This window comes from Elephas maximus, chromosome 12 (assembly GCF_024166365.1).
Source record: "Elephas maximus indicus isolate mEleMax1 chromosome 12, mEleMax1 primary haplotype, whole genome shotgun sequence".
In the NCBI taxonomy this organism is placed as follows: domain Eukaryota; kingdom Metazoa; phylum Chordata; class Mammalia; order Proboscidea; family Elephantidae; genus Elephas; species Elephas maximus.
Genome location: NC_064830.1, coordinates 58,775,860 through 58,803,397, shown reverse-complemented (window position 1 = coordinate 58,803,397; position 27,538 = coordinate 58,775,860). Strand labels below are relative to the sequence as shown.

General features: G+C 46.0%; 1 protein-coding gene across 2 annotated transcripts; it reads right to left on the bottom strand.

Moving 5' to 3' along the window:
• Positions 1-180: 180 nt before the first annotated feature.
• On the bottom strand, positions 181-26,574 carry JPT2 (Jupiter microtubule associated homolog 2). Of its 2 annotated transcripts, none has more exons than XM_049903731.1 (5): positions 26,491-26,574; positions 10,949-11,097; positions 7,336-7,478; positions 3,815-3,863; positions 181-2,862 (listed from the first exon to the last, which is right to left on the bottom strand). In XM_049903731.1, exons 1-5 carry the CDS (start codon positions 26,532-26,534, stop codon positions 2,675-2,677), a joined length of 573 nt encoding a protein of 190 aa, XP_049759688.1. In that variant the 5' UTR covers positions 26,535-26,574; the 3' UTR covers positions 181-2,674. The 2 variants fall into 2 exon arrangements, with proteins under 2 accessions (XP_049759688.1, XP_049759689.1); XM_049903732.1 differs by lacking the exon at positions 26,491-26,574 and adding an exon at positions 12,270-12,538.
• Positions 26,575-27,538: the final 964 nt, after the last annotated feature.

Genomic DNA, 27,538 nt, shown 5'->3' with positions numbered 1-27,538 from the left:
CAATTCCTCTGAGAAGATAAATTTGGGCATTTTTCTCAGGACAAATGCAGAACAGAAAAGAGGGGGGCAAACCCCTTCTCCAAAGAAAAGCAGGGAGGGAAGGAGCGGAGCTAAGGCTTTTGGAGAACAGTCCACCGAGAAAGGTGCACACATAAACACAAACCAGGCAAAGACTTTGAGTATATGATTGCTAAGTTTAATTCACCTGTTATATCCAATCTGCCTTGTAAAAGTTAACAAAATGTTCCTATCAAAATTACATGGAAATGTGAGTACAGGTGTGTGTTTTGATACAGCTCTAGAAAAATGCTGGCACCTAATCCACTTAATATCTTAAGGCTTAAGAAAAACACAGACTAGTAATTTCTCAGTGCAGCTTAGAGGTTGAGAACACAACAGTTTCTGAATCCAATACAGGCAAGTTCCCAATGCACAGAACATCATCTAGGCACAAATGACCCCCAGGGGGGTTCTGTCTCCCTGGGGACAGACCACCCAGGTACTCCACACCCACTCCCACTGCCTCATGAGGGAAGACTGGGAAGATGGGGAGAAAAGGCAGGCGGGAAGCTGTTACCTGAAACTGCAGTCCAGGGGCTCTTGCTAGAGCTCATGTTTTCCTCATTCCCCAAAGCCTCCCTTCCCATCCTGGTTTCCCTCATTGCTGCCACAGAACTCCTTGACAGTGGCAAAAGACCAGAAGAGCTTTCCTCCAGTGGGCTGGCAGCAGAGATGAGGAGGAGAGTCACGAGTGCCAAGCTATGACATTAGGCTTCTTGGCCATCCCATTTGGAATTTACAAATCTTTTTTTTTTTTTTCATTAAAAAAAAAAAAACACTGCTATAAATGGTAGTTTTCTATCATTAGAATATTTCATTCACATTATAAGTTAAAAAAGTCAAAGCACTTGGGCTTAAAAGCTAACCATCATTTATGACATTGCTTTTTAACAGGGAAAAAACTGCTCTGGATTCCAAATAACTTCTTTTAACAACTCTGAAATGATGTGAAGGCTGGAGACAGGTGACCAATTTTATGCGAACAAGTGTGTCCTGGCTCCAAAGGCGAAGAACAATCTTTGGTTGGCAGTGCCATGTGTGGCTCCTCTGCCTGCTGGACAGGAAGGGGCTTGGTGGGGATCTCCTGCAGGCACCTGGGTAGCTGGCCTGGGGAGGGCACCAAGTACAGTGGGTGCTTTACTAGCTTTAACAGAGAGTCGTGTTTCTAGCTCTTCACATTGGCCTTGTGGGTGCTCACACCAATGGCAACCCCCACAGGAGCCTTCTCCCCTTAAGATGGTCCAACATGAAGGAGGTAGGGATTCAATCATAGGCTACCTGGGAGACAGGGCTGCCTGAAGTTTAAGGCGATACAATTCTTGCCAGCCCATTATCTTTGCAGGCAGATACCACAGACTTGGCCAGTTGCAACTTTGTTGCTGAATTACTGGATCCCAGTCTCTTCCAGAAGGTTGTTTGTAAATACCACCCAGAGTTCTGCAACTTGCCTTCTTCTTCAGTGTACCTGAGTAACTGACTTTTTTCTGGAAAGGTGTCAGGAACAGATCAGAATCAATAGTCACTGATGGGAAGCTGGTGTTTAAAAATAGCTCTTTAGGCATTATTAAAGAATTCAAACCCAAGAACCCTTGGTTCTCAAACATCTTTTTCCTACTAACCGATTACACACCTAAGGTTAAGATATATGAACAATGTAAACAAGCCCAATACCCAGACATACGTGAACAGACTGAAAAGGCCTTCAGAGGTTGGGGCTTCCTATCTAGAAAGAACTGTAGATCATGGCGGAAACTGTCCACATCAACAGTGAAGAGCAAAGGCCCAGACTTAAGGCTGGCGAGAGAAAAATGGAGCGATTTGCAAGCAAAACCGGCATGTGAAGACCAAAACCACTCCTTCATGAAGGAAAGGCAGAGATTCCTACATAAGATGGGGCCGAGTTTGAGATGGCAGAAACAGGGCACCTTCAAGGATCAGGGTAAGATATCTCTTGTAAAGTCTAAGACTGAGAACAAGAGGAAAGGGGAACCTCGCTAGCAGAACACTTGCAGAAAATACTGCAAACGCACCCTTCTGGTTTTGGTTGAAAGCTGCCAAGGAGATGTAATCCAGACGTTTCAAGAGAAGAACGCAGAACCAGAGGCTGGGGTGAAAGTGAAGGGGACTCTTGGGTGCAGCAGCGGTACGCTCTGGAACAGAACTGTTTCCGCGAAGGGTGACTGGCGTCAAGATCTAAAGGGGGGGCGATTTATGCAAAGAACCCCCCCATCCGTGTTGGTGTTTCTGCTTAGGTCTTGGTCTTGTTCTCGCTGTAACGAATGGGCAGTTTTTGGTCTTCTTTCCACTGCTGTAAACTCTGCTTCTGTTTTAGTCACTCCCAGGTGCCCACTAAGCCCACACGCTGAGGCTCCAAGGACATGGAGGATCCTGTTGACTCAGGTCTCAGAGCTGCCCGCACCCTCCCCACCCTGGAACTCCTCCCATATCTGGAATTACAGACGCACATCTCCTGGGCAGTGGAGCCCCTACACAGCCAGCTTCAAACATGTGACAAACCCTCTCCCACCCCCGCTCTTCTGGGCTAAAGGGAACTACAGTACAGTATATCGTCTCTCTTGAGTTTCCGTGTGGCTACTGGAAGTCCCGGACTCTCTTAGTAGAAGGAGATGCTGGACTTGCCTCCAGGGGGGTTCAGGACTTTGTTGTGGGAGCGTGGCCTTGGCCCCAACCGGGGCTCGTGGCTGTCCACCTTGGTTGTGGGCTCTGGCTCCATGGCGGGGTCCGTGCCTCTCGTGCCGCCCTTCTCACTCGGCCCCTCTCTTGAGAGGGTGCTCGCCATGGCTGTGGAACAAATCAGCACACTACCTGTCAGAGGCTGCCTGTGACCCTGATGTAAAGCTGCATGAGCAAAAAGTCTGTGTCACGGAACAGGTTGCAAATAATTCACCCGGTTACAGGGTGAAGAGAAGAAAACAAAGTCGAGCTTCAACACGTGACAAGACAATTAGCTGTAAGTGCCAGATGCAACGTGTCCTAGGCTGACAACTGGGGCTTGGTACTACAAATATTCCCTGATTTATTTCTACATAAGTTAACTACATCCTTGTACTGCTTGTCAAACTCCATGCCCCCTTCTCCCACCCCAACTACAACAAAGAGACTTCCTCAGAGTGAGCCTGAGCAGTACATGGAGCATGTCTGAACTGGAGGGTCTGAAGAGGCGAAGGCCAGGTTCTCTTATACTGTGACTGGACGTTTTTAGGGAATAACGTGTGGACTCCCATGTGGCCTGGCCATCTATTTTAGGGTAACAGCAAGAGTGCCACAGTCAGGGGCTCAGGCTCGGACTTCCAGCTCTGCAACAAGATGCCTCCATCTCCCTGGCCACATGCTTGTCTTCCATCCCTTCCTTTTTCATCTCTCCTCTCACCCTCCCTTTGGGCCCCTCTCTTCTGCCCGAGCCCTGCCAGCTCTCCTTTGTCCCCCCTCCACTACCAAAGGACAGCTTCTAGGGAAAAGGACAATGTGGGCAGAGGCCAAGGCTGGTGAGCAACGACAGGAGGTGAAGAAAAGCCATCTAGGATAGACTCAAAGTGTTTACTGGAATTAACCGAGCCAGTTTCCCTGGCTGTATGCAAACACTCAGTCCTGGCAGCAATAACATGGCAGTTCTGGTCACTGGCCTGCACGAGGCAGAAGACTGTGTGCTCTCATCCCCAGGGGCACACCTGCAATTCCTGAGGTGGGGAGGGTGGGGCGCGGCCCACAGGACAAGGGGCAGAAACAGCCTCACCTGGAAGGTCTGGTTTTGGATCTTCTCCTTCACGTAACAAAACATGGTCCTGCAATGAGCAAACAATTGGGTCAGTGTGGGACTCAGGGGCCTTCTACCCCGACTTAAGTGAGTGGTTTTATTTTTAATTTCTAAAAGCATTTTTATTATGGATACTCTTAACCATCAACAGAGTAGAGAGAATAGTACCGGGAGTTCCCAAGTAACCTGTCGTTCAGCTACAAGGTAATCAACGCATTGCCCTCCTGTCTCATCCACACTCTTCCCCCAAGCCAGTCTCCTACCACCAAGGGACTACTTTGAATCAAATCCTTGAAATTTTACCTATAAATATTTCACGATGTGGCTCTTAATAATGTTTAAAAACAAAAACATAACCATAACATTCTCAAAACTGCAAACATTAGCAGTTCTTTAACTAGCAAATACCTAGTCAGCATTCCAATTTCCCAAATGATCTAGCTCTCTGTCTCATAGTCAGTTTGTTTCTACCAAGGTCCAAACAAGGTCTGTGCATTGCATTTGCTTGACGTGTCTTCTAAGCCTCTTTAATTTACAGGATTCTGTTTTTTGTCAAATAATTCCCTGTATTTTGCGTTATCTGGGCTGTGGTGTCAGTTCGTATGAGGCTTGATCCGAACCAGGCTTGATCTTCTGACAAGGCTCCAAAGGTGGTTTGCACTCCCATCATGAGGTCCCCAGTTTTTGACTGTCCCTCCATCTTAGTTATCTAGTTTTGCTGTAACAGAAATACAGGTGGATGGCTTCAACAAACAGAAGTTTATTCTTTCATAGTTTAGTAGGCTACATGTCCTAATTCAGGGCGTCAGGTCCAGGGGAAGGCTTTCTCTGTCGGCTCTGGAGGAAGGTCCTTATCCTCAATCTTCCCCTGGACTAGAAGCTTCTTAGTGCAGGAACCCTGGGTCCAAAGGACACACTCTGTTCCCGATGCTGCTTCCTTGGTGGTATGAGGTCACCCTGTCTCTCTGCTCACTTCTTTCTTTTATATCTCAGAAGAGACTGACTTAAGATACAACCTAATCTTGTAGATTGAGTCCTGCCTTATTAACTGCTGCTAATCCCACCTCATTAACATCATAAAGGAAGGATTCATAGCACATAGGAAAATTATATCGGATGACAAAACGGCAGACAATCACACAATGCTGAGAACCATGGACTAGCCAATTTGACACACATTTTCTGGGGGAACACAATTCAACCTATAACACTCCCCTTTGTGATGTCATCCGCCACTGAGATCACTGCCTAGATCCATTACTCATCACACGTTTTCAAAGTGGGGACATTCAAAGCCCACTGATCTTTCTCCACTTGTTGGCTGGACTGCTTTTAGGAAAGGAAACACCCTTGACTTTAACTCTGAGTACAGTTACTGTAGGAAATGCCAGTTAGTGCTTGATTTTGCCTTTTCTTTACCATTTTCCACAATAACGAGTTGGTCCCCTGGCATTTCCCAAAAGTGACAAATCTGGTTTTTTTTTCCTATATCATTATGAACACGTGAATTTTAAGTATTTGATAGACACATGATGGACTGTAATCACGGCAGTTATCGTACTTATTGAGTCCCTGATCCTTCTGACTCGGCCTCCTCTTGTTGCTCCCTGATCCTTCTGATGCAGCCCCATGGTCTCTGGCAGCCTCCCTGCTCTCTCGTGTCAGAGGATGCTCCAGGCTCAGCCCTGCTCTCGACCTGGTCACTTCCCCAGTGGGGCTGGAAGTGCCCAATGCTACCAAGGCAAAGACCTTTATGTTTCATGTCTGCAAAGTTCTAGTATGTTCCCCCTCAGCCTGTCCCAGTCGTGCTAATGGTCTGCCCTCCATGCTGTGCCACCCTTGGAGTGTGTACACTACAGCAGGAAGCATCTCCCCTTGTGCTTGGCTGATCCTGTCCTCTCCATAGTGGAGACGTGTTGACTTCAGGACATTTCCCGTCCAGCGAAGATTCAGCTTATAGCCAGTGCCCCAAAGGTGCTTCCCAACAAGACATACCTCTCTTCAAAATGGATCGCATATCGCAGTCTAGTGACCATCCAGAGGCCCACGCCTGCTCCCTGTGCGGCTCTGAACTGGAAGCAGAGACGCTGCCACCAAGCAATCCAGGCAGGCTGCTTTGTCGATGCTCTCCCATCCACCACTCTCCTTTTCACTCAATTCTTTGTATGTTTCCATTTCAGTTCTGATGTATGCCAGTTTCTGGGATGTGAACCAACAGAAGTGCAAAGATTTCCAGGGACAAGGAACTCCAGAAATGGACAAAAACATGCTGGTCTAGGAAACTTGTATCTTTGACCATATAGGATGGAAAAGCTAATGAGTAGGCTAAGAGAACTGTCAATAATAAGTTGTATACCCTGGTGGCGTAGTGGTTAAGAGCTATGTCTCTGCTAACCTAAAGGTCGGCAGTTCAAATCTACCAGGCTTTCCTTGGAAATCCTGTGGGGCAGTTCTACTCTGTCCTATAGAGTCACTATGAGTTGGAATTAACTTGATGGGAACGGGTTTTATCACTGGTGAGTCCTGGCCATAGTAAACCTGAGAGGCTCTGCCACCCCTCAAACCAACAGAGAACCATTCGAGCAGGAGGTGAAGGTTCTACTGCTTAGGGAAGCCAGCATGACCCTAATTGAGTTTCTATTCCAGCCCAGCGAAGTGGCGGCTCCACCTCTCCAGCCACATGCCCGTCTCCCATCCCCCCTTCTCTCATCTGCCCTTTGGGACCCTCTCTTCTGCTTGAGTCCTGCCAGCTCTGCCTTGTCCCTGCTTCTAGGGAAAGGACAACATGGGCAGAGGCCTAGGCTGGTTAGAAACAATAGGAGGTGAAGAAAAGCCACCTGGGATCAACTCAAAGTGTTAACTGGAGATAACCAAGCCTGCTCCCAGGGGGCACATGGAAACCTGACCAACACCTCTACGGGCCATGGCCGAGGTCACAGCGCTCCAGAATTCTCTTGCTTCCCAGTCACCTCCAAGTGAGGCACTTACCACCCTGTGAGAGGAAGAGGCTAGCCGTAAGCTCCAGTGCCCTTCCTGGTGCAAAGGCATGGGCCACATGTCAGCCAAGCCCCACACGTGTCCCAGGACCTGGGCCTCATGTCAGGGAAAGAACACACCCAGGGCTACCATTGTTCCTTTCTGAAATGAAACATGAACAGCAACAACATCCTGAGGGACAGACCCTCTGCTGTGAGCTCAGTTTTACAAATGTTCTTGCTGCTCCCCAGGGAGGGGCAGTGAGGAGCAGTGACCTGCCCTCGGGGCATTCACTACCACCCATGTGCTAGGAGACCAGACCCCAGCTGCCATCCCACCAAGGCTAGGATCTGTCTCAGGTGACTCACAGGAGATCTGAGGCTCCATGACTAATGACAGCACCTGAGAAAATCAATGCCCTCATCTTGTTTGTTCCTGACGAGATGTCACACCTGCCTGGTTAAAAAACACCAGGCTTGCCTTGTGTTTTCCTTTCGCATCTGCTATCTGAACGTAGACCATACCTTGGGCTTGTTCGGGTGTGCCAAGGGTGAAGTGGAAGCAAGCGGGGACCCGAAAATGTCACTGGTCTTCCCACCAGGCGGGTTCTGACGCTGCCGGGTGTGCACAGGTGTCAACTCGTCAAAGATGCCACTTCCTTTCCCGCCTGGAAAACAATCACAGAATGTTGAGCAAACAGACTGCCCACCTGACCCACTCCTGTGTACCATCAGGGGCCGCTCCCAGGAACACTCCAGTACCAGGCCTGCGCTCCAGCCCTCAAGCTGGACAGTCAGGAGCCGAGGAGCCAGAGACCATGTCAAGCCTGACCCCCACACCAGGGGGACCACTGATGTTTTCCCTTCCAGAGCGGAGTGGAGCTGGGCTAGCCTATACAGGTGAGATGGAACAAAGCACACATGTTCCCCCAGAATGTCCAGTAACCCCGGACTTGTTCTGCTTTCCTCATCAAACTCATGCAAAGTTCTTTAGTAGATTAAAAATAAAGACCTGCTGAATTTTTAGGTCACATAGACAAAGCTGTAAATTTAAGACCATGCCCTATTCAAGGCTACCCTGTAGTCTGGAAAATAACATTTATTAGTCATCCTTCCTACCTCATTCTGGCTGGAACTTCCAGTGACAACTAGAAACGTCAGCAAATTACAGGCATTTAACATCTCTGCTGCCAGCAATAAGTGATCTGATAAGCCATAATGAAGTGTGTGTCTGGGATGCAACTCATTAAAGCTTATGACTGAGGCCTGGATGTGAAAAGCAAATCCTAGCTGAGCAAAGGGATGGCTACACACAATATCAGCTGATCCTGTCTTCACTCGGCAAACCCCAAGCACCTCCACTCCACAAAGCTCCACATGGAGGTGAGGCTGTCAGAAATCCCGGCCTGGTACACCAGAGAACTTATCTACCAGAGGATTCCAATAACCAGCTCTGTGATTTTACAGTGACTCAGCCTTTCTGTCCCCAGATTCTTCATCTGTAGAATGAGGATAGTAAAAGGGCCACTTCACACGGCTGTGAGGGTCAGGGAGCTACATGGGAGCTCTTTGTCAAAATGCCTAGAGCAGCACATGGGACACAGCTGCACAGTAAACATTAAGACAGCTCCTATAAACTGCTGAGGATAGCATTCCTGGACATACTGCTGAGTGAAAAGAGAAAGTACAAAACAATATGCAAAGTTCTAATGCGAGAAGAAGAGGCTATTCTTATTTGCTTGTGTCTGAATAAAGAAAATAAGCCATCACACCATGCCCTGCCCCACAAAAGTGGTGACCTATGGGGGCTGGTGTGTGCGTGTGTGCAGGAGATGGGATCATAGGGAGGGGTGAGAGTATGACTGCTTAACATGTTCTTTTTTTATAGCATTTTGATATTCTGTATTTTCCGTTTTCAAAGAGTTAAATTTCAAGCAGTTCTGGCCGTAGTAAGAGCCCCGCTGCTCTCCCAGGACACCCGCTCCAGATAACCAGGTGGCCGAGGAGCCGTGTGAGCTTCCCACGGGAGGGGCTGCTGGCTGGGGTTTTTGTTTTACACTCTGGGCTAGCCTTCATTTACAGCAGAGTTAAAGCAGACTGGCCTTCTGGGGTGTCAGTCAATCAGGTGACCCAGAGTATGGCTACAATGGGTGAGAATTATAACAGGGCATAGGAGCAGAGGCTCAGGCTGGGCTTCTTTGTTTTGGGGTGAGAGAACACTTACGGAATAGGTGCACCCCTAAACAATATAGTTCTGCTTTTGAACTTCATAGAGAAGGAATCATACTGCCTGTATATTACTTTGTGTCTGGCTTATTTCTATTACAGAACATTTTACTAATTGAAGGATGAATTCAACCTCAAAGCAGAAAAAACCAAACCCGTTGCCATCAAGTTGATTCTGACTCACAGTGACCCTAGAGGACAGAGCAGAACTACCCCACAGGGCTTCCAAGGCTGTAATCTTTACAGAAGCAGGCTGCCACAACATTATCCCATGGAGCAGTTGGTGGGTTTGAACCATGACCTTTCGGTTAGCAGCCTAGTGCTTTAACCACTGTGCACCAGGACTCCTTTTTTGAAGTGGGAAAAGATGCCTAAATTCTTTCATAACTGGAAAACAACAAGAAGACACATATTTTTTAAAAAACCAAAAGACAAAAAACACAGTATTGACAAGCATGCACATATATTATAGGTGAGAAGTGGACAGCCTCTTTGAAGAACTTGAAGATTCTATCAATATTTTAAGCTCACATAGTCTGATTCATCAATTCCATTTCGAGAAATTTACCCCAAAAGACAGAGCTGGAAGGTAACAGCACTAACCAGCTGTGGGGCCTCTACTTCCTTCTCTGTGAAAGGTAACAGTACCTGCCTCATACAGCTGTGCATGGACCAGGAAGAAGTGCACACAAAGCACTGAGCAAACAGTAAACAACCGAGATACCAATCATCATTATTAGGAGAACAGGGAAAGCGGTTCACAGAAGGTCTAAACCAGGCAACTGGCAAAACACACCAAGAGACTGCAATAAGGACTAAACGGCCCATCTAGGACCATTCTTGGGATGTCCCAATGACTCCCATGTCACGTCCATGCTCTGCCTCCCACTCCTTTCTCAATGGAGCCCTTTACCTGCATAACCGAGTACAGAAATGAGGCAAGACCAGTTCTCGGGGGACCCGATAAGCAGCTTCCTTTCAGCCTTCCCTTGGCCATTCTTCACAGACTTTTGAAAGGGCACCCATGGGCTAGGAAACACTGCCATGAATAACAGGGCTGTGAGCAGTGGCAACTCAGCACAGGGACCCCAATGGCCTTTAGCACATCTCTGACCATGCACAGCAGAGGCTTCCTGACTCCACCCATCAGGGGCCGGGCTGAGGAGCCGGTAGTTGACGGGGCTTTGTAAGCCAAGAAGCGCCACCTCCAGGTTGCCCAACTCTCCAGGCAACCCAACACACCACAGGGATAGCTCCAGACCAGCTCCTGCTGAGCCGGGACCCCTAGCAGGGCTTCATATTCGCCTCTATCTTCCACGCAACATGTCGTTCTGCTGCTAGTACAAAGGATGTGTAGGGCTGGCCAGTGCTGGCCCCATACTCATGAACTGGGCCACAGAGAGACTGTCATTCTGGATTTCAAGGTGCGGCACTTAGTAAGCAGCACCTGCTTCTCCACTGTAACTGCATTAGGAAATAACACCCCCCAAAAAACCAAACCAAACAGGAACTAGCTCTTGAACCTGCTGCTTTTGTTCCTCCAGGTTGGGTCAAGGACTATTCGTACTCAGAGTTGGGGCAGGGCAGGGAGTAGTTAAAGCTCTGGGTCTGCTGGATCATTATCATCCCTATGACACAATGACTCCTGTGCCAGCCTCTCATTTTTAAGGATGGAACAAGTCTGCAGGAGAATGCAAAACTCAAGAATGCGTGATCCACCTTCAAAGAGAAAATAAAAACCAGCATAGAACCTTTCTTCTATTCTAGAAGAACTCTGATAACAAGGGTTAACCTATACCAAAAATTTTTTAAAGGATAAATACAAGGAAAGAGAAATTTTTCTGCAAAGAGCAGCATCAGAGAGAAGAGCCTGAGGCCCAAGGATAAGGATTTACAAAGGTCCCTACCCTACCTGGGGGGTTTGTCCTCTTCGGTATGTTCTGAGGTTCTTCAGTTGGTCCAAAGATATTAGATGCCATCCTATTGGGTCTGCTGGTAGGAACAGCTTCTTCTGGGCTTCCAAAAAGGTTGCTCGAGTCTCCTCCTGGAGGTTTCATGGCCCTATACACAGAGAGGAAACACGAGTTACTGAGGGCACCTGGATACGGTGGTTGTGCAGGGCCACCACAATACTGGATGACACTTTCCTGATGTCTATGGACACACCTGTTACCTGATGCTGGCATAAGCAGCTGACAGGCTGCCACGTAGCAAGTTTCCTTTAGCCTTCGAGGTCCCTGTATGTGTTGGTTATATTAAAAATTTGTAGAAATTCACATATTGTAAAATTATTCCTGTGATCTCACGTAAGTAAAATTAGAGTTTCCCTAAAACAGGTCAATTTAGCCACATTGAGTAGAGTTTAATACTGGTTTCTATTAAGAGTAGTGTTTAATATTGTCACTTACATTTGTTCAGTGCTTAATACGGTTGCAACGGCTTCGCACATGTATTACATTTGCTTACTCCTCACTGCAACCCTAGGAGGAAGGTATTATGATTCCCATTTTACAGTTGATGAAACTAAAACTAAGATACAGAGGTCAGGGGTGTGCCTGAGGCCACACAGGAGGTAGCAGAGCCAGGGTCCAAACCCCAGCGGTACAGGTCCAAAGTGCGGCCCCTAATGCCTCTTAAAGGTCTCTAGAAAATAAACAGAGGGGGCAGCCGCTGCCCACCCCTGGGGCTAGATCTGTGCTCTCCAGCGTGGAGGCCGCTGGCCACAGTGGCAGTAGGGCATTTGATACGTGGCCAGTCCGGATGGAGATGTGCTGTAAGTATAAAATACACACCAGATTTGGAAGACTCGGCACAAATAAAAGAATGCAAAATATGTCTTTAATCAATTCATTAATGCTGACCACATTTGGAAATAATACTTTGCATACAATGGGTTGAATAAAATATATTAAAATTAATTTCACCTGATTCTTTTGCCTTTTTTAAGCAATGGCTACTAGAAAATGTAACATTCCATAGCAGGATTCACATTTCTATTGGACAGCACTGGCCTAGAGTGGGGGATGCACCACCAACACGAGTCCATGTGAATCCTGGAATATAGGGTAATCGTCTCTGGCACTGAAATCTGGTATAACCAACAAGAAATCAAAAAAGACACTAGCCACACTGGTTATGTTAGATCGACGCAAATGGAACATGTCATCTCTACAGTACACTGGCATTCCACACACCAACTTTACTCAGACACCTATGAAGAATAGTGGTATTACCATTGCTCTGTGATAAACAGCAACAGCCACCTGAAGGCTCTCTCTCTGGGAAGTTGTCACACACTGCTTGGGAGCTTCGAAGTAGACATTTCCAGAAGTAGAAGACAGAGCCACTTTTAAAGTGATGAGTCACGGAGTCAATGTGTGAAGAACTAAGGAACTTCCACAAAGCTCCGCCCTGCCTACCTGGCGCATCTGTCTACTCCAGCAGGGTGGTAACACACTGAATTCATATGCAGCAGCTTTTCAGAACATCTGGAAAGATTTTTAAAATGCATTTAGATAAGAGTGGGCCCTACTGAAACTTGTTTTTTTTTTTTTTTTTTTTTATTGTATCAAGTGTCCACCCGATCCAAGAAGCTCACTCCTCACCAGCATCCCTCTCCAACCCATTGTCCAGTCCAATTCCTGTCTGAGGAGTTGGCTTTGGGAATGGTTCCCATCCTGGACAAACAGAAGGTCTGGGGGTGAAACTCAGTTTTAACCAGTGAATGGCCGGTGCTGCTTTACTAGTCCTAGACAACAAGATAATCTGTAATCTCACGCAGCTAGTGATACTTGAAAATTAGAGCTCCACAAAGACTGGGATATTAAAAATAGTTTTTGTTTCCTCAAAAGTGTCTTTGACAGGGACCTGGCCATTTATGGTACTATGAAATACCACACTCTTGAATGCAATGTGTTTTATAGACGACAGGTGATGCGCCAGCCACAACCGGACAAAGGCACCAGAGCCGGCACTCAGCACTGTCGCCGCCAAGTGTGGCAAAAGGCAGGCCTGGGACCTGTGATGCGGTGCCCAGACCTGTCTGCTCGTAGGATGGGAAACGTAGATACGCCGAGCCTGCCCACTCTGCGGTCAGCACTTCCTGAAAAAGGATTTGATGGAAGGAAAAAAAAAAAAGATTTTCATTTGAGGGAAAGGAAAAAAAAAAAGGCTAGTAACTAGGCTTAAATTAGAAAGGGCTAAGCGGTGTTCTGGAAACCCTGGTAGCATAGTAGTTAAGAACTATGGCTGCTAACCAAAAGGTCGGCAGTTCGAATCCACCAGGCGCTCCTTGGAAACCGTATGGGGCAGTTTTACTCCGTCCTATAGGGTGGCTACGAGTCGGAATCGGCTTGACAGCAACGGGTTTGTCTTTTGGTTAACCGGTGTTCTCAGGTCAGGCACCTTAACGGGTGGGCACAGTGATGCCCACGTCACTTGTAAACCATGTAGCCTGGGCATAATGATGTTCTCCATATTTGTCTGGGCTAGTTGCAGCAGGTTTAACATGCCTGGGTCTCCACAGCCATATCTTAAAAAAAAGGGTGGGTTGGGGGCAGGGAGTGGAGATTTGCAATCCTTAGAACTAAACTGAGTTTAATATCAAATCCTATGCAGCATGAGTTACTATTTTTACTGACTTATTTGAAATATCGCTCTTCCTCCAAACCTTTAATGCCCCACACTGACTGTCAGGTCAGATTCAGGGAGACTTGTATTGGTTCAAAGCTCTCCAAGATGGTTCCCTGACCCTCATGCTCGTCATGTTCTTGGAAGCCCCCGACATCTCCTTCTACCTGTCCTCAAGCTTTTTTTTTTTAAATAATTTTTATTGTGCTTTAAGTGAAAGTTTACAAATCAAGTCAGTCTCTCACACAAAAACACCTTACTACATACTCCCAATTACTCTCCCCCTAATGAGACAGCCTTCTCTCTCCCTCCACTCTCTCTTTTCCTGTCCTTTTTGCCAGCTTCTAACCCCCTCCACCCTCTCATCTCCCCTCCAGGCAGGAGATGCCAACATAGTCTCAAGCGTCCACCTGATCCAAGAAGCTCCCTCTCCACTAGCATCCCTCTCCAACCCACTGTCCAGTCCAATCCATGACTGAAGAGTTGGCTTCGGGAAAGGTTCCTGTCCTGGGCCAACAGAAGGTGTGGGGGCCACGACCACCAGGGTCCTTCCGGTCTCAGTCAGACTATTAAGTCTGGTCTTTTTATGAGAATTTGGGGTCTGCATTCCACTGTTCTCCTGCTCCCTCAGGGGTTCTCTGTTGTGTTCCCTGTCAGGACAGTCATCGGTTGTAGCCAGACACCATCTAGTTCTTCTGGTCTCAAGATGATGTAGTTTCTGGTTCATGTGGCCCTTTCTGTCTCTTGGGCTTGTAATCACCTTGTGTCCTTGGTGTTCTTCATTCTCCTTTGATCCAGGTGGGTTGAGACCAATTGATGCATCTTAGATGGCTGCTTGCTAGCGTTTAAGACCCCAGATGCCACTCTTCAAAGTGGGATGCAGAATGTTTTCTTAATACATTTTATTACGCCAATTGACTTAGATGTCCCCTGAAACCATGGTCCCCAGACCCCTACCCCTGCTACGCTGGCCTTCAAAGCATTCAGTTTATTCAGGAAACTTCTTTGCTTTTGGTTTAGTCCAATTGTGCTGATCTCCCCTGTACTGTGTGCTGTCTTTCCCTTCACCTAAAGTAGTTCTCATCTACTATCTAATTAGTGAATACCCCTCTTCCACCCTGCCTCCCTCCCCTCTCTTGTAACCACAAAAGAATGTTTTCTTCTCAGTTTAAACTATTTCTCAAGTTCTTATAATAGTGATCTTATACGATATTTGTACTTTTGCAACTGACTGATTTCACTCAGCATAATGCCTTCCAGGTTCCTCCATGTTATGAAATGTTTCACAGATTCCTCACTGTTCTTTATCGATCCGTAGTATTCCACTGTGTGAATATACCATAATTTCTTTATCCATTCATCCATTGGTGGGCACCTTGGTTGCTTCCATGTTTTTGCTATTATAAACAGTGCTGCAAGAAACATGGGTATGCATATATCTGTTCGTGTAAAGGCTCTTATTTCTCTAGGATATATTCCAAGGAGTGGGATTGCTGGATCGTATGGTAGTTCTATTTCTAGCTTTTTAAGGAAGCGCCAAATCGATTTCCAAAGTGGTTGTACCATTTGACATTCCCACAAGCAGTGTAGGAGTGTTCCAATCTCTCCACAGCCTCTCCAACATTGATAATTTTGTTTTTTGGATTAACGCCAGCCTGTTGAAGTGAGATGGAATCTCATTGTAGTTTTGATCTGCATTTCTCTAATTGCTAATGATCGTGAACATTTCCTCATATATCTGTTAGCTACCTGAATGTTTTCTTTAGTGAAGTGTCTATTCATATCTTTTGCCCATTTTTTAATTGGGTTGTCTTTTTGCAGTTGAGTTTTTACACTATCATGTAGATTTTAGAGATCAGGCGCTGATCAGAAATGCCATAGCTAAAAACTTTCTCCCAGTCTGTAGGTAGTCTTTTTACTCTTTTGGTGAAGTCTTTGGATGAGCATAAGTGTTTGATTTTTAGGAGCTCCCAGTTACCTAGTTTTTCTTCTATGTTCTTTATAATATTTTCTATACTGTTTATGCCATGTATTAGGGTTCCTAACGTTGTCCCTATGTTTTCTTCCATGATCTTTGTCATTTTAGATTTTATATTTGGGTCTTTGATCCATTTTGAGTTAGTTTTTGTGCATGGAGTGAGGTATGGGTCTTGTTTCATTTTTTTGCAGATGGATATCCAGGTATGCCAGCACCATTTGTTAAAAAGATTGTCTTTTCCCCATTTAACTCTTTTGGGGCCTTTGTCAAATATCAGCTGCTCATATGTGGATCGATTTATGTCTGGATTCTCAGTTCTGTTCCACTGGTCCATGTATCTGTTGTTGTACCAGTACCAGGCTGCTTTGAGTACTGTGGCGGTATAATAGGCTCTAAAATCAGGTAAAGTAAGGCCTCCCACTTTGTTCTTCTTTTTCAGTAATGCCTTATTTATCTGAGGCCTCTTCCCTTTCTATATGAAATTAGTGATTTGTTTCTCCATCTCATTAAAGAATGTCGTTGGGATTTGGATCAGAATTGCATTAAATGTATAGATCACTTTTGCTAGAACAGACATTTTTATAATGTTAAGTCTTCCTATCCACGAGCAAGGTATGTTCTTCCACTTATGTAAGTCTCTTTTGGTTTCTTGCAGAAGTGTACTGTAGTTTTCTTTGTATAAGTCTTTTACACCTCTGGTAAGATTTATTCCTAAGTATTTTATCTTCCTGGGGGCTACTGTAAATGGCATTGATTTGGTGATTTCCTCTTCGATGTTCTTTTTATTGGTAGAGAGGAATCCAACTGATTTTTGTATGTTTATCATGTATCTGGATACTCTGCTGAACTCTTTTATTAGTTTCAGTAGTTTTCTGGAGGATTCCTTAGGGTTTTCGGCGTATAAGATCATGTCATCTGCAAATAGAGATACTTTGACTTCTTCCTTGCCGATCTGGATGCCCTTTATTTCTTTATCTAGCCTAATTGCTCGGGCTAGGACTTCCATCACAATGTTAAATAAGAGGGGTGATAAAGGGCATCCTTGTGTGGTTCCCGATCTCAATGGGAATGTTTTCCGGCTCTCTCCATTTAGGGTGATGTTGGCTATTGGCTTTGTATAAATGCCCTTTATTATGTTGAGAAATTTTCCTTCTATTCCTATTTTCCTGAGAGTTTTTATCACCAAAGGGTGTTGAACTTTGTCAAACTGCCTTTTCTGCACCAACTGATAAAATCATGTGATTCTTGTCTTTTGTTTTATTTATGTGGTGAATTACATTAATTGTTTTTCTAATGTTGAACCATCCCTGCATACCTGGTATGAATTCCACTTGGTCATGGTGAATTTTTTTTTGATAAGTTGTTGAATTCTATTGGCTAGAATTTTGTTGAGGATTTTTGCATCTACATTCATGAGGGATATAGGTCTATAATTTTCTTTTCCTGTGGTTTCTTTACCTGGTTTTGGTATCAGGGATATGGTGGCTTCATAGAATGAATTTGGTAGTATTCCATTCTTTTCTATGCTCCGACATACCTTTAGTAGTAGTGGTGTTAACTCTTTGAAAGTTTGGTAAAACTCTGAGGTGAAGCCGTTAGGACCAGGGCCTTTTTTTGTTGGGAGTTTTTAGATTACCTTTTCAATCTCTTCTTTTGTTATGGGTCTATTTAGTTGTTATACCTCTGTGTTAGTTTAGATAGGTAGTGTGTTTCTAGGAATTCATCCATTTCTAGGTTTTCAAATTTGTTTGAGTATAGTTTTTCATAGTAATCTGATATGATTCTTTTAATTTCAGTTGGGTCTGTTGTAAATATCACCCATCTCATTTCTTATTCGGGTTATTTTTCCTCTCCTGTTTTTCTTGTCAGTTTGGCCAATGGTTTATCAGTTTTATTGAGTTTTTCAAAAAAACAGCTTTTGGTCTTGTTAATTCTTTTAAGTGTTTTTCTGTTTTCTATCTCATTTGATTCAGCTCTCATTTTTATTATTTGTTTTCTTCTGGTGCCTGGGGGTTTCTTTTGTTGCTCTCTTTGTATTTGTTCAAGTTGTAGGGATAGTTCTTTGATTTTGGCCCTTTCTTCTTTTTGGATGTGTGCATTTATTGATATAAATTGGCCTCTGAGCACCGCTTTTGCTGTGTCCCAAAGGTTCTGATAGGAAGTGTTTTCATTCTCATTGGATTCTATGAATTTCTTTATTCCATCCTTAATGTCTTCTATAATCCAGCCTTTTTTGAGCAGAGTATTGTTCAGTTTCCAAGTGTTTGATTTCTTTTCCTGTTATTGATTTCCACGTTTATGACCTTATGGTCAGAGAAGATGCTTTGTAATATTTCAATGTTTTGGATCCTGCTAAGGCTTGCTTTATGACCTAATATGTTGTCTATTCTAGAGAATGTTCCATGTGTACTAAAAAAGAAAGCATAGTTGGTTGCTGTTGGGTGGAGTGTTCTGTATATGTCTACGAGGTCAAGTTGGTTGATGTGGCATTTAGATCTTCCGTGTCTTTATTGAGCTTCTTTCTGGATGTCCTGTCCTGCACCGAAAGTGGTGTTTCGTTGAAGTCTCCTACTATTATTGTGGAGCTGTCTATCTCACTTTTCAATGCTGATAGTTTGTTTTATGTATCTTGCAGCCCTGTCACTGGGTGCATAAATATTTAATATGGTTATATCTTCTTGGTGTATTGTCCCTTTAATCATTATATAGTGTCTTTCCTTATCCTTTCTGATGGATTTAACTTTGGAGTCCATTTTGTCAGAAATTAATATTGCCACTCCTGCTCTTTTTTTGATTGTTGTTTGCTTGATATATTTTTTCCATCCTTTGAATTTTAGTTTGTTTGTGTCTCTAAGTCTAAAGTGCGTCTCTTGTAGGCAGCATATAGACAGATTTTGTTTTTTTATCCATTCTGCCACTCTCTGTCTCTTTATTGGTGCATTTAGTCCATTTACATTCAGGGTAATTATGGATAGGTATGAGTTGAGTGCTATCATTTTGATGTCTTGTTTTGTGTGTTGACAGCTTCTTTTTCCCACTTGATTTTATGTGCTGAGTAGGTTTTCTTTATATATTGTCCTTTCCTTATATTTGTTGTTGTTGATTTTGTTTCTGCTGAGTCTGTATTTTTCCCTTGTGTTTTATTTTGATGAGTAGGATAGTTTGTCTCCTTTGTGGTTACCTCATTATTTACCCCTATTTTTCTAAATTTATAACTAACTTTTATTTCTTTGTATCACCATATCTTCCTCTCCATATGGAAGGTGTATGATTACATTTCTTAATCCCTCTTTATTATTTTAATGTTGTCTTCTTTTATATAATAACATCGCCATTACCCTGTGTTGAGCTTTTTTTTTTTTTAATCTTGCCTTGTTTTGGATTTCCCTGTCTGGGTTGACTTCTGGTTGCTCTGCCCAGTGTTCTAGTCTTGAGTTGATACCTGATATTATTGATTTTCTAACCAAAGAACTCCCTTTAGTATTTCTTGTAATTTTGGTTTGGTTTTTACAAATTCCCTCAACTTGTGTTTATCTGAAAATGTCTTAATTTCACCACCTTCATATTTAAGAGACAGTTTTGATGGATATATGATTCTTGAGAGGCAATTTTTTTCCTTCTATTTTTTAAATATGTCATCCCATTGCCTTCTTGCCTGCATGGTTTTTGCCGAGTGGTCCGAGCTTATTCTTACTGGCTCTCCCTTGTAGGTGACTTATCTTTTATCCCTCGCTGCTCTTATCTTTGGTTTTGGCAAGCTTGATTATAATGTCTTGGTGACTTTATTTTCAGATCTACCTTATGTGGAGTTTGATGAGCATCTTGCATAGATATCTTCTCATCTTTCACAATATCAGGGAAGTTTTCTGCCAACAAATCCTCAACAATTTTCTCTGTATTTTCTGTCATCCCTCCCTGTTCTGGGACTCCAACCACTCGTAGGTTATTTCTCTTGATAGAGTCCCACATGATTCTTAAGGTTTCTTCATTTTTTAGAATTCTTTTATCTGATTTTTCTTCAGATATATTAGTGCCAAGTGATTTATCTTTGAGTTCAGAAATTCTAACTTCTACTTCCTCAATTCTGCTCCTCTGACTTTCTATTGAGTTATCTAATTCTGTAATTTTATTGTTAATCTTCTGAATTTCTGATTGCTGTCTATGGATTCTTCCAGCTTATTAAACTTTTCATTATGTGCCTGAACAATCTTTCTGAGTTCTTCAGTTGCTTTATCTGTGTGTTCCTTGGCTTGTTCTGCATATTGCCTCATTTCTTTCCTGATGTCTTGAAGGGTTCTGTATATTAAACTTTTGTATTCTGCATCTGGTAATTCCAGGAATGCACTTTCATCTAGAAGATCCCTGGATTCTTTGTTTTGAGAGTCTGTTGAGGTGATCATGGTCTGTTTCTTTACGTGACTTGATATCGACTGTTGTCTCCGAGCCATCTATAAGTTATTGTATTAGTTTATGCTTGCTTACTGTGTCGTAGCTGCTTGCTTTGTTTTGTTTTGGTATACCCCTATGGGTTGCTTGCGTGAGTCAGCTTGATTATTTTCACCTTTCGAGCTCTGGTGTCCTGTCCCCAACTGGCTAGAGCTGTTATCAGGTATATCAGTCTAGGAGTCCATTCAGTTTTCTTGTATGAATTCAGCTCAGGTTTCCAGGTAGCTGATCATCAAGTGTGTGGTAGAGGCTCTGCCCTACAGTCTTAGAGGGGCAGTGGTGATTGGCATATATACCCATATCTGATTACAGCAGGGGGTCACGCTCTGAACAAGGCAGGGGGCTGAGAACCGACCCCCAAGTGTCTCTGAGGAAAACGCGTCTCTGTTCCCTAGAGCATGCTGGTGGGTGGGCTCTGCAGAGGGACCATGGGCACCCAAAGATTTTGTTGTAAGGACTGGGAGGTACCAGTTATCCCTGGGCCCCTGTTGCGGGTGGCTGGGCGACCCAAGTGGAGCCACCAGTCCTTAGGTCCCTGTTGTGGGTAGGTGAGGACCTTGTTTAATAGGCAAAGCAATGTCAAATGTCAAACACCCACCTCTCCACTGCACTGCTGAAATGGTCGGAGTTTGCCAACAAGGGCCTGTTCTCCCGAAATAGGCCCACACTGGTCCCTGCAGAAGGTAAAGGTGCTCAGTGTCCCTGCATGGTTTATGCCTGGACAGGAGCCGCTTCTGTTCTGAGTTCCCCCAGTTAATGGAGCTAGCAAATTACCTTTTCCCCCCAGTTGGAAATTTTTTCCTTCCCCAAGGCCGGGAGGACAGCTCCAGGTGCTTACCAGGTCTATCTCAGGCCCAGGGACTCAGCCGCTGAAGCTGGCTTAGGGGTGGGGCGCAGTAAAATATACGCAAGTACTTAGGTTTTGCCAAGAGCGCCCGGTTCCGGAGGTGTGAATGGGCTGTGTGGCTGGCTGCTTCTCCCTGAGGAAACTGCGGCCGAATGCTAGGATCAGCCCGCTGCCGCCCCAGGCGCTCCAGGAATGGTGCTTGAGGTCTCCCCGCATTCAGGTCCGGCAACTCCTCTCCGCTTCTGAATGGTCTCTTCCTTCCTCTGCCCCTCAGTTCGTTGTCTAAGCTTGCCTTTGATGCTCAGGGCTCCCAGCTTGTCACAAATATACTAATTTCACTTGTTTTTTCGCGTCTTTGTTGTAAAGAGGGCTCGAAGGGAGTGTCTGTCTATCCTGCCATCTTGGCTCCGCCCTCTCTTCTCACACTCTTGTTCAGTTCACCTGAAACTCTGGCTGAGCCCCCACCCCCGGCGAGCCTGTGCCCAACCCTATGGATAGAACTGAACAGGGGCAAGTCCCGTGGGGGGTGACACGACAGGCTCTCATTGTCCCTGGGACTCCAGATGTCTCAGAGGTGAGCCCATGGTGAGTCTGTGCTCTCCATGTGGAAAGGACACCTTCGGGTGCAGAAGGGAAGAGACTAATGCTTATGACTAAGTGTTAATTTGAGATGGTAAAAATATTAAGTGTTCACTACTCTGTGTACTTCTCTGAATTTTATTTTACTTTGAAAAAGAGGAAAAGGAAAATGGTGCCAGAGGAAAGTCTGTTTTAGAGAGGGATTTAAACCAGCTCACTCTGGTTTGAACTTCTGTTGAGAACTTGCATTTCCTCCTGTCATGGATGAGATTGTATCCCTCAAAAATATGTGTCAACTTGGCCAGGCCACGATTTCCAGTATTGAGAGATTGTCCTCCATTTTGTGATCTAATTATCCTACATTTTGTGATATGTTGTAAATCCTAGCGCCCCCCACCCCCCCCAAATTTTTTTTTATTTATGCCTGTTCTTGAAGCCCTGGTGGAACAGGCTTGGCTGTTAACCAAAAGGTCGGCAGTTTGGATCCACCAGCCACTCCTTGGAAACCCTATGGGGCAGTTCTACTCAGTCCTATAGGGTTGCTATGAGTCAGAATCGGCTCAGTGGGCTTCGTGTTTATGCCTGTGGTTATGTTCCTACTGGGGAGTGAGCTGTCTGTTATGCTAATGAGAGAGGATTAGGGTGGGATCTTGAGTCACTGCCTTACTAGAGCCTGTGACTCAAGGCACCACCCTTACTCAAGTCACACCGTTTATCTTACAAGAGGTAAAAGAAGAGAGAAGAGAGCAGAGAGGGGGGACCTCAGTACCACGAAGAAAGAAGATTGGGGAGCAGAGCCATCCTTTGGACCTAGGGTCCCTGTGCTGAGAACCTCCTAGACCCAGAGGAAGACTGATGCCAAGACATACGTAGAACTTCAGGGGACACCGAGTCCACAGATTTTTAAAGGAAACAAGGACCTTCTCCCAGAGCCGGAAGAGAAAAATCCTTCCTCCAGAGCTGGCGCTCTGAAATCGGACTTCCAGTCTTCTAAACTGTGAGAGAAGGAGTCCTGGTGGTGCAGTGGTTAAAGTGATTGACCGCTAACTGAGAGGTTGGCGGTTTGAAACCACAAGCGGCTCTGTGGGAGAAAGATGTGGCAGTCTGCTTCCGTAGAGATTTACAGCCTTGGAAAGCCTATGGGGTCACTATGAGTTGGAACAGACTCCATGGCAGTGGGTGGGTGGATAAACTGTAAGAGAATAAATTTCTGTTTGGGAAAGCTACCCACTTGTGGTATTTCTGGTATGGCAGCAGTGGATAACTAAGATAACCATCCCAGATATACTGAATCAGAATCTACAATTTAACAAGATCCCCAGGTGATTCTTACGTATAATAAAATCTGAGAACATCTGCTCTTCTAGTGGAAGCCCTGGTGATGTAGTGGTTAAGAGTTCAACTGCTAATCAAAAGGTCGGCAGTTTGAATCCACCAGGAGCTCCTTGGAAACTCTATGGGGGCAGTTCTAGTCTGTCCTATATGGTCACTATGAGTCAGAATCGACTGGATGGCAATAGGTTTTGGGCTGTACTATTTGTTCTCAGAAATGGTCCCTAATCAGAAGCATTAGCATAGCCTGAAAGCTTGTTAAAAATACAAATTCTCAGCAAGGGTTCGAATTGAACAAATTCAAAGCCCTGGTTTTGGCAGAGAGTGACTATAGTGCACAGTGATCAAACTTCCTAGGAGGGACAGCAGCCATCTCTAGCACAAAAGTCATCAGGTCAGCCTCTGGGCACCAGGCGGTGGCACAGGCTCTCAACCAAGGTCTTGAATGAATGGGACTGAGAGCCAAACAGGCATTTTAATAAAAACAGAACCCACAGGATGGCTCAGACCACCCTTCAGGTTCACAAAGCTCACTATCACTGAGGCATCACTGCTACAGTGATAATGGGGAGTAGGTGGGAACACTATTGAGCTCAGACATTTTGCAGGAAGAATGCACAAAGTGGGAACGCTTCTAATTATTTTTTTTTTTTGGGAGTTGCACTTCAGCATATTCTGATAGAGATAGTCAAAAGTACACAAGAGAAATTAAGGGGTATGTAACAAAAAAGCCACACACAGAGCTGAAGCTGACTAGACCACCAGCAGAGGCCTAGAAAAAAAGAGTGACTCTTACCTGAGAGTGCCCAGGCACACTCCCTCTCTCTCCAACAGCTTGTCCCTGTTTTGGAAAAGCTTTTCGGGAGCAGTAAGGCTCGGAGAGGTTAAGCATGAGAAACAAACCTGGATTAAATTGTTTACGAATATAAATTCTACGGTTTAAAAGTCTTGAGTTAATGATGGCTAAAGCATCATGCCTTCACAGCTCAAAATCCCTTAAACACAAGATAGTCCCTCAACCAGAGAACAAAAGATGGCTCAACAAAAATGTGAAGATGTGTAGGGTTAGAAGTGAGGAAAACCTGGCTGGGTAACCTCACAACCATCAGTCAATTCACTTCAGGGCAAAATAAAGAATGAATCTTAAACATCTAGCTACTCTATTCCTCAAAGGTGGCCGCCAAAACACATGCCTCTAACTGATCCTAAACAGAAAACTCCAATTACATTTAGACATCCAATTAAGAAGAGACTCTTCCCTCTTTAGCATCCTAAAAGGAAAATTTTTCTCCCTTTCAAAATAACCTCTCCAAAAACTAATTCCTCAAAGATATGTGATCTATTACTTTAGAGAGGCAGCTTGACAGCTAACTTCCATCGCTCTCAAAGTCAGCATGTCGATGTCACTCGTTGTATGTATCCATTAACTCCACCAGCATTCACTGAGCACCCAGTGCCAGGCATACAGTAAACCAGAAGGGACCTGACTTCGTGGAAGTGGCCCCTTGCCCAGCTGGTGTGGCATCCCAGCGTCAGAAGGCTCCCTCCCTGCAGACTGAGGCCCCCTAGAAACTCTGCTTGATCACTCTGACCTCTCTGGGATAAGCTTCTGGCCCCATAAATGTATAGGCCTAGATGTGGTTGACTAATAGTCATTGTTCAGTGGATTAATGATTAATTATTTGGTTAGGCGTATTACTGAATATTGACCCAACTCTTTCAAGTTTGAAGGTAAAAATTTTTAGCAAGCCGAAGCAATTCTTCTACTTAGTATTTGTCTTAACAGTCACCACACACACATGCCCTCTACTCTCCTGGTGAGGCTGTGCCACAGACAGGGCTTACTTACAGTAAAGAAAAATGCACCTGAAGACCCAAAACTTTAAAATGCAAGCTGGCTCCTCAAGTCACATGAAAGGGCTCCTTGTCGTCTCAACTCTAACTTGTGTGATTTCTGATACCCACTGAGCCCAAAACAAAAAAATCCAAACCAGCTGCTGTTGAGTTGATCCCGACTCATGGTGACCCCATGTGTGCAGAGTAGAGCTACTCCAGAGGGTTTTCAAGGCTGTGACCTTTCAAAAGCAGATCACCTTAGCGTTCTTCCAAGGCACCTCTGGATGGATTCCAATTGACAACCTTTCAGTTAGTAGTAGAGCATTTAACCTTTTGTGCCACCCAGGGACTACACAACTTTAGTAACAACCAAAAACATAAACCAGTTACCATGGTTTATGGCTACCTCACTCATGGCAACCTCGTGTGCAGAGCAGAACTGTGCTCCATAGGGTTTTCAAGGCAGTAACTTTCTGGAAGCTCTTCGAAAGTTAAAAAAAAGGTGAGCTGTGTGTTCCTGGATGTGAAACCTGAGTCAGGAGATCTGTTCCAATCTCACCTCCTATCACTCACAATTGGGTCTGTTTCCTCCTTGCCACCCCCGGGTCCTGGGGATGGCTAGAGGAAGACAGCATCTCCTAGAACACCTGTGTTGCTATCTTCATCCCAAGACAAGGTCCACAACACCATTCAGCACTTTACAATGTTCAGTGGACTTGCCTGCACTAAGGGTTAGTACAAACATGCGCTGAACCCTGGGACTGAAGATCTGAGTGCTGATCCCCGCCATCCCTGGGCAACCGCCTATCACACACACTCGCATTGTTCGCAAGCCTCCTGGCACCACCATCACCCCTGCCCATCCCACAGGCCAAATCCAGATATAGCCTCTGCAGGAAAAGTGCGCTCTTGGTGAATGAGCTTTGGGGTTCATGTTGGCTGAATACTCAGAAAATGAATCCCAAGTGTGCACACTTAAGGGAAAGGTCAAAAGCCGTGTCCTGGACCACAACAGATGGATCCTGACAGAATGGGAGAAAAAATATGGAATGGATCCTCAAATTATTAAAACAAAACAAAAAACAGACTTACTGGACCGGTTGAGACTGGAGGACTCCCCAGACTATCGCCCTGAGCTACTGCTCAAAACAAGAACTGAAACTCACCCCTGAGATCACCTCGTAGCTAAATAACAGATTGGCTCACAAAACAAAGACTATCACCCGGGAGTACCGCGCTTTTTTAAAAAAAACACCGGTAGGAGATCTAACTAGCCACAGACTAAAACAAAGATGAGAAGGTAAGGGGGCAGGGAAACTAGATTAATGGAAACGAAACAACCAGAAAGGAAATAACGAAAATGTTCACTCACTGTCACCGAACAATTTGTGCAGAAATTGTTGAACGGAAACCTAAACTGCTGTGTAAACCCTCACCGAAAACACAATAAATTATTAAATAAAACAAAAAGCCGTGGACGTGGGACCCTCGGTGAGCACCGGCCCTGCACGTCCCGTCCATAAAACAAGTGTGGGAAGTCATGGAGACACTCAGCTCCGCTTCCCGCAAGGGTCGCTCACGCGGCCGGCCTGAGGAGGCCGCCCCGGGAAGCTCCAGGTGAGGGCGCTCCGCCAGGGGTACTCGGCGCCGGCCTGCGGGCGCCTCCGGGCCCTCACAGGGGTCCCGCCTCGCCGCGTCCACCCGACAGGCCCACAGCCGGGCACCCAGAGTCCCGACGACCGGAGCCCCGAGCCCGCTCGCCGTTCTGCCGCGTCCATGAGCCCACCCGCCCGCTCGCCCGGCGCACCTGGAGTCGCCCCGGCCGCCTTCGCTCTCCAGCTCCTGGAACATGTCGCCCGCCGCCCGGCACCTCCCTCTGCCGGCCGAGTTGAGCTTCTCGCCCGGCCTCGCGCATATACCACCCTCCCGCCCGCGCCCATTGGAATCCGGTGACGCCAATCACGACCCATAGCCTATCGCGGCCCCTGGACCCACCTCCTCCGCGGCCACCCGCCACCAACCAGAGAGCTACCTGGAGAGGCCCGAGCCGCTCTCTCAGCCGATTGGTGGGGGCAGACGCCGCTTACGGAGACGGGCGCCAGCATTGGACAGTGGGCCGGGAGGGGCGGTGCCGCTCGGGCGACGCGCTGAGGTGGACACGGCAGCAGGGCGCTGCCCCAAGCGAGGCGCTGGGGTCTCGGTCGGACTTCCAGGACCTGGCTCGGCCGGGGAACGGGTACCCCGCGCCCGCGGTGCACGAGATGTCCGGGTCACCAAAGTCACCCTGAGGCGCGTCTCCACAGGGCGCGAGGCCGCCGGCCAGAACCGAACCGGGAGCTGTCCGGTGGCGCGGAGCGGGGTCTCCGTCAGCAGAAAGCATGGACCGACAGATCCCCGTCCTAATGCGCCGAAGGCAGCGCTGGAGAGGGCGTTTGGGCGTGGTGGCCGGACAAAAGCCTAAGTTCTGTGAGGCGCTGGTCCCTTGGCCCAACCCGGCCGTGGTTCCGTTTGTTTTCATCTCTGGAGCAGCCGTGACCGGAGGCCACCGATCGCTTGGTCACTTGTATTTTATTCCGAAGGGAATAGGCCTTCCAGTCTTTCGGCACACGTTTGTTCTTTGCAAGCCAGGTCGAAGGCATTTGCACCACTTGGCCAAATGAAAACGTCTGAAGTTGGCATTTATTTGTTCGAGGAAGCCTGCTTCTGCCCTCAGCAATTCTCTTTCCCCTTCTAAGCTGTGCAGGCCAGGACGGTGGGGTGGAAGGGCCCTTCAGAGAGACGCCTTCAGGGGAAAGCAAAAGAACTGAAACTAGGCGTTGCACACTGGACTAAAGTGCCCGGGCTGTCCTAGTCCT